Raw genomic sequence first — 6,993 nt, forward strand, 5'->3', positions numbered from 1 at the left:
TCAGGCTGATCTACTAGTATGTGGCCTTAGAATATAGCATCATAAACGGATACAGCATGATATTAATGATAAAACTGAGAATAGTGACTCATGTTTAGCTGCAATGCAATTAAAAACTATCCTTGGGGCTAAACACAAATGTATTTACTTATGACAAATGACACCTTAGGAGTAGCACATTTCTCTGTTACGAGAAGAATGGACATAATTAATACATGCATTGGAATTGTAGAAGTCTTTACATATAATACATGTATGATGATGACAAGTACTCTGCCTACATGTACTATTAAAGAAAGCGGCAAACAAAATTAATTAATGACGTCAAAAGAGTAGCCATATCTTGGTAAATATTGCAATATTGATTTTCTTCTGGAACACAAAATCACCAAAAAAGTAGTACCTCTTGTACCTCCGCCATATGTACATGATATTGCTCTCAAGTGATGGCATCTTTGGTTTACAATATTACTTGTTCATTCTGCTTCATAAGCAACAGCCGATACCAGAAAAGGTGTTCTGATCTGGATTTCAGTTTTCCCTTTGAAATGTTATCATAACCTTCTACGATGTCAAGTTGCATACTTTGTAGAATATGATTTTAGAAGCCTCCTGCCCTGCTAGAAACATGACGACACTCCACCATTAAGGGATCATGGTTGGCAGCAACATACTACTTCCATTTGAAAAACCAAAAAGCCATACCTGAATGTAATCTAACTTGGCAGAGGTAAATCACATCCTAGAAAGTTGTGTCATAATTTCTGAAATAAACTGATCATAAAATTATGTCAAAGTTTAATATACTGACAAAGTGGCAGCTATGATAAAGTTGTCTAATATCAGGGCTCGAAATTAACTTTTTTCCCTGGTAGTCTACTTGGACTACCATTTTCTGAAGTTGGTAGCCCAGTGACAATGGCTGGTAGCCCATGCATATTTTAGTTCAGGGATATCTTTTTTCGTTAACCAGACAAGAAAAAGCTATTTTTCAAGATTCTGCCCATGAAGTGAATTTTCTAGTCATTTGATGTGAATATTGCACACCTTTAATACCTTAGGAAGTTGGTGTAATTGATGTTATGCAAATTTTGATAGTCGTCATGACAACAACACGACCTCAGCACTGAGACATACTGCAGCAGGGCTAAAAATAGACCATGGGCTTTCTGTAGGGACCAGACACATTTCTATGTACACTAATTGTGATTGATTATGATGAAAATGTGACGAAAATACATTTTCATTGACAATCATTTCCAGTGCCTGTCATTCAAATACGGCAGTTCAGATATAGAAACTTTGTTGCAAAGTTCCAACACATGGTCGTTTACGTTATTTGCATAGCAAAGTCATAGTCAGGCCTTTCGGTGTCTAGCTGGGTTTGACTGCATTTACCTGGTCCCAAAGTGACGGGCCGGACATGGTCATGCGAAGTTTTGACTGAATTTCAGGTCCCAGACTTTGGTAGTCCATGTGGGCTACCATTCATGGATTTTGGTAGCCCAAGAGAAAAGTTGGTAGTCTGTGGATGTGGGACTACCGCTAATTTCGAGCCCTGAATATGAAGGTAACGCATATTTTTTTAATATTCCAAGTTGAGAATAATATACTGTGCATGGTACATCATAACGCCACTTAAATCCAGACAGCCATCCATTAAATAGGCATAACAACAAACAATTCCATTGATCTGTGAACCATGAGTTCTGCACAGAGGATTGACAAGCAGGTCAGAAGTGTACTGAAATACAGCACATAACCGAACACTATTTGTCTCCATTCCTACTTTTCAAGAATCAGATGCAAGGGATCAATTTTGAATTCTGGTCACAAGGAAAACAAAACTCTCACTTGACAGCAAAGAAGATATCTATTGGCGGCGTGAAGCCATCAGACATTCTGAAAACCATTGTTGCTATGTTTGATTTGCATGTCGATGAAGGTACACATTGGGGCCATGACACTTCATGTAGCTAATTGATTGAAGATGCAACTGGGAATTCTGTGCAATCTTTCTGTAACCATTATTCAGCTGTACTGACTCCAACATTAAAAGCTGACTTCTACAAGGAACTGTTGTAAGTTATAATGAACAGAGTCAGATCAACAGGTGGCCATTGACAGATGTGTCCTTGACCTGCAATATTTAGACTTCTAAGGATTTCAAGTCACAAACTAAAGCATTGAAATAATGTTGTCAATACCTCTGAATAGTGGAAAGAAATCATATTCATTATAAAAACATCAGTGTTTGTATCGCATCTTTTGTTGAGGATTTTAGGTTTACATGCCACATAAGGTTGTTGAGACTTAAAATACAAGCTTTAATATCAACGTTGAGTTCTGAACAGGGCCATTCACATTCAGGCTTAAACCTTTCTCTATCTACCTGTGGTTGCCTTGACATTGAATGATGTAATATCTCATGGTTTTGCTGGGGTAAACGTCACTCAAAGGTTTTCTCCAAGTGGCTTGAAGATTGAAAAGACCCTCCTCTTGTTGATAGCCTTGAGTTTGTGTTTGTTAGAAAGGGCTTCCCTGGGAATAACCTTGACTTCACAGTCAGATTTATGTACATGATGCATGTAGCTACAATTCACAGTATAATATTATACGTCAATACATTCAGAAAGATTGTTTTACACTTCATGAGGTAATTTGTAGAATGTCTTTGAGCACTATTAGTTTTTTATTTTGATGGTTTTTGTGACATTTTACACAAACAGATTATTGTTTTGTTGTCTTGATCTTTTGAATGGTATATATTTTGAGTTTCTGAAAAATTGATCTCGCTTTTATGAACAGTTCAAATCACCTGAAGAGATATTACTTCTGTTGATGGTCAAGGGTGAGAATTGTTATAAAATCTAGTGCCAGCAAATCAAATGGTCAAAGGTCCAGTACCTGTTGAATTGCTGTTTCTACTGGTATAGTGGTCCATAATATAGTTACATACTGATGAAATTGTGAGATAAAAGTGATTACAGGAACTTAACAATAATGCAGTACCACTGAATTTACACTGATACTGGTCCTGGGATTACCTTACACAAAGCAGACTTGGTTACGTAACAGTCACACAGGACTTCTAGTAAACAAGAGTTGGCTTTTGTTTCTTAATTTTCTCTCAAATCACCAAAATCTCCTCCTACACATCATGTGAGCTTTGGCAAATGTTACAAACTTGACTTTGCTGGCATAGAGACAACAAAATACACCACTCTAATCACACTTCATGGTCATTAAATCTATTTTAGACTGATACTGGACTGAGATTCCATGCAAGGGATCCTTTTTACAATTATGTCATACTGGTACGTCTATCACTCGTAAATTCAGTGACATATTCCAATCATAAATATGCTCATATGCTACATTTATTTATCTATCATTTGACAAAACTTTTCATGTGCAAAATGGACTATGTTCCGAACCGCGCGAGACATTTCAAGATATCGCGAGAATGTGTGGTTCGCAGTGGAAGTGTTCTCGCAACACAGGACAAATGCGTAAAACAGGACAAGTTGCTAATTACGTTAAACACGGCATAAAATATATGAAGTTGCAATCTTTGCTCAGTTCTGCAATTTTTCTAGTTCCATACAAAGTTTGACTTGTATTACTAAGCTGGAATCCTGTTTCTACAGGCATGTATTAAAGTCTCGCGAGATCTCGCAATCAGCGGAACATCGTCTATTGCACTTCCTATGTTAGAAACAGCTGGAGCAAGGACAAATAAAGAAATGGTGGTAAAGCATTGTTCGGTACCCACTTAGTATCATCTTGTTCAATTATGTCAATTACTATGACTATATCCTGCAAACAAAAACTGGCTATGTAATGCCTGGAGCCATATCAAAAGTTGAAATCTCTTCCTCCACAACCATTTTTGGCACAGTGTTTTGCTTCATTCACATCCCTAGCAACCATGAATTAATAAGCCATGGAAATAAAGAGGTGAAATTCAAATTGTCCAATTCACCTTGAATTCCACGTCACTAAAAGCACATTTTAGTGTTCACTTCCACACCATGCACATGAAAAATGCCAACAATGGATATTTTAATGATCTACTTCTTCCTTCGAAACACTGAAGCAGAAGTGATAATCAAACAAAATTTGTGTTTTGGCAACAAACAGTGAGGGGATACAAAATAACATTTTGGTTTTTTTCTATGAATTTGAATACCTTATTGCATGTTCTTTTAAAGGGCCAGTAGCTGTAACTGTTGATGATTGTCAACTACCATTTCTTGTTCTACTCCCAAAAGCATGTTTAGATACGCAGTATTCAGTTTGTCAACTCAGCCTGTACATTTGTAAACTGCCTTGCTATTGTTGACAAGTTAATTCTGGTCCACATTACAAATTCAAATGAAAATAATAGTAGTACATTCTACATGCATCAATATACACGCTGTCTTTTAACATGTTTTGGAGAGTGGAGCAGGAACTTACAGTCAACATAAAAAATGAAAACGGTGAAGAAATCCCTTAAAAGTTCAAGCTACTGGCCCTGTAAATATATGTTAATTTCTTGACACTGATCTTGTTTATTATTATGACCATATGATGAAATATGTAATTCTATGCAACCAACATAAGTATTGGTAATGGACCTACCTCACAATCCAAGGGGATGTCACAGATTAAGTATTCACACTCAAGTTGTGATCAAGAATTCCCAAATTTCTAGGCATGTTTGATTGAATGTAAGAGTCTGTGAGTACTGTCACGTGACCTTGTTAGTGCCAAGATCCACAAGGTACTGTAGAGGTCAGTGCCCTCACTTTTATTGTACAATTTCTCTGATCATTCATCAGGTTTGTAAGATCCAAAATCAGAATCAGAATATGCCCAAGTATGAAATAAATGTCAACACGAAAGACCAAATAACTATATCACTGCAAGGAAACTTGCTGAGATACTTTAGACTACATTGGAAAAGGTTATTTTTTATTTTAGAATCAAAGGTGAACAGTGATTAAACCTAAATCCTGCCAGGTCTGTCGAGATAGCATGGGTGTCCAGAGGTTTGCATTCAATGGTTGTTAACCTGCTAAGTCAATGAAATTCAGTAATGTCTCTACATTACAGCTAGCCAAGTGCAGTGACACACAACACCTTTATCCCTATAGGTGGATTTTTGCAGGGTTTCAAGCTATCCAGCTGATCACAGGTACATCAAACTCTTACATATGAAATACGCTAAGTAGGTGGAAATAGGTTTTGGTACAATACAACTTTTTATTGATTTGGCAGGATTGTGAGCAACATGCTGGGCAGGGAGAGGGTTGCAATGAACAGACATTTTCTATTTGACACAAGTAAGAAATCATGATGCCTCAAGTTTGACTTTCATTTCAACCGATCTGAGTGCTTTAATTAAACCAACAGATTCATTAAGCTTTGACCTGAAATTGACATAATCAGGTTCAACAATATGAAATTACTTCAAACACTGACTACAGTAATGCAAACAATGCCTTCAATATCAAAAGTGGACATAAAAGACACACTAGTTTTGTAATTGAAGGTATTGTTTTTACTACAAGAAACTAGATCTACCATGCCATTTTAAACTGACCTTATATTAGTTTCAAGAAATGCCACTGAACTGTTAGTCTGAAATAAAATTGTTTCCTGTCTTTCTGCAAGATCATATATGCTTACTTGAAACCACTCACAACACAAACTTACTCCTCTTGGTGAAATTATACGGGCCAAAGTTCACTTTTATTCCATAAGATTTCCGGGTTTATAAACCCTTCTGCTGGTGTGTCATAAATTACAATGCCAAGACATGCAGGTTAAAAAATACCTCCTTGCCAAGACGAGAGCAGGGATTTAGTGACTTGGCTTGGTCTACAAAGTTCCGTAAAAAGAGTTACCGATAAACTGATTTAGAAGATCAGTTGGGCCGCCAATAGACAATCGGCCAAGAAGGCCTTACAGAATGAGTACGAGATCTGAATAAACGAATTCAGTTCCGAGTTGGATCACCTTAATTAATAAATGGTTGTATTGCTATTGACAACTCGTAATATTGTGAACACGGCATTGTTTCGCTTGAAAGTCTTCGTTAATTTTTTTCATTTCACAAGTTTCGCACCTGTTCATGTTAGATCAGAGGCTGTATTCCTATGTAATGTAAGCAGATGATAATCACGGGACAGAAAGAAAGGTCGTCGTCTCGCGTTACACAGACTCCAAGGTGGAAATGAATGGTTGTTTGGTAAGGTAAACACACCTAGGCATAGCAGCAAATTTTTTGTATGTTTAAACAAAGAAAACAAAATTTGTTAAAAAGCCATTGAAGTGAAATTCCATCATACTTAAGTCAGCAGCATTAACTAGCAAGATAGTTTCGGTAAAATATGATGTGACAGTAAATTTAACGCTTCGTTTTTGATTCAAATATGTTAAGTCAGGACATTGTGTATCTCACCAGTGTCGGTGTGGGGTACTGAGTTTTAAGAAAGATTAAATGGTTTCTTACTTGATCCCACGACGGCATTATCGCTGGAATCTACTCCGCCGTCACTCCTGTCTTGTGATGAGCTCACACACCCCATGATGGTTTAGGGTGGACCCTCGATATAAACCCGCTCCTTTCCTATTTTTATTTTGTATCATCCATCCGCGGTGACAGAGAAATGTGTGTCGGGCAACGACGGTATCCTCTGGCCACCAAATGACGTCAGTGGCCTTCTAGCTTTGGATATAAAACAACATAAATAAATAGGGGATATAAAACTTGTCTTATTTCGGTCCTAGCTGTAATAATGATATAGGAGGTTTTTAGTAACTCAGAAATTTTCTGCATATGCTCACAGACAGATTGCCATTTCCCTATCGAGAGGAATTAAGATTTCTAAACATACATGGCAGTAAAGTTAATTCAAACTTAGAGGGTCTTGAAATCCATGGCCCAGAAACCAGTTATAACAGATAATTTGATTGGTCAAAAAAACTCATTTTCTCTAATGA

General features: G+C 37.0%; 1 protein-coding gene across 1 annotated transcript in view; it reads right to left on the reverse strand.

Annotated features, from left to right (window-relative positions):
• The window catches only part of LOC139119686 (ubiquitin domain-containing protein 2-like), a 41,105-nt gene extending 34,401 nt beyond the window's left edge, over positions 1-6,704 (reverse strand). Inside the window, exon 1 of the mRNA XM_070683531.1 lies at positions 6,503-6,704. Coding sequence (XP_070539632.1) covers positions 6,503-6,578 — 76 coding nt within the window. The 5' untranslated portion in view covers positions 6,579-6,704. The remainder of the gene's footprint in view (positions 1-6,502) is intronic.
• Positions 6,705-6,993: the final 289 nt, after the last annotated feature.

The sequence above is a fragment of the Ptychodera flava genome, chromosome 20 (assembly GCF_041260155.1).
Source record: "Ptychodera flava strain L36383 chromosome 20, AS_Pfla_20210202, whole genome shotgun sequence".
Classification (NCBI taxonomy): Eukaryota; Metazoa; Hemichordata; class Enteropneusta; family Ptychoderidae; genus Ptychodera; species Ptychodera flava.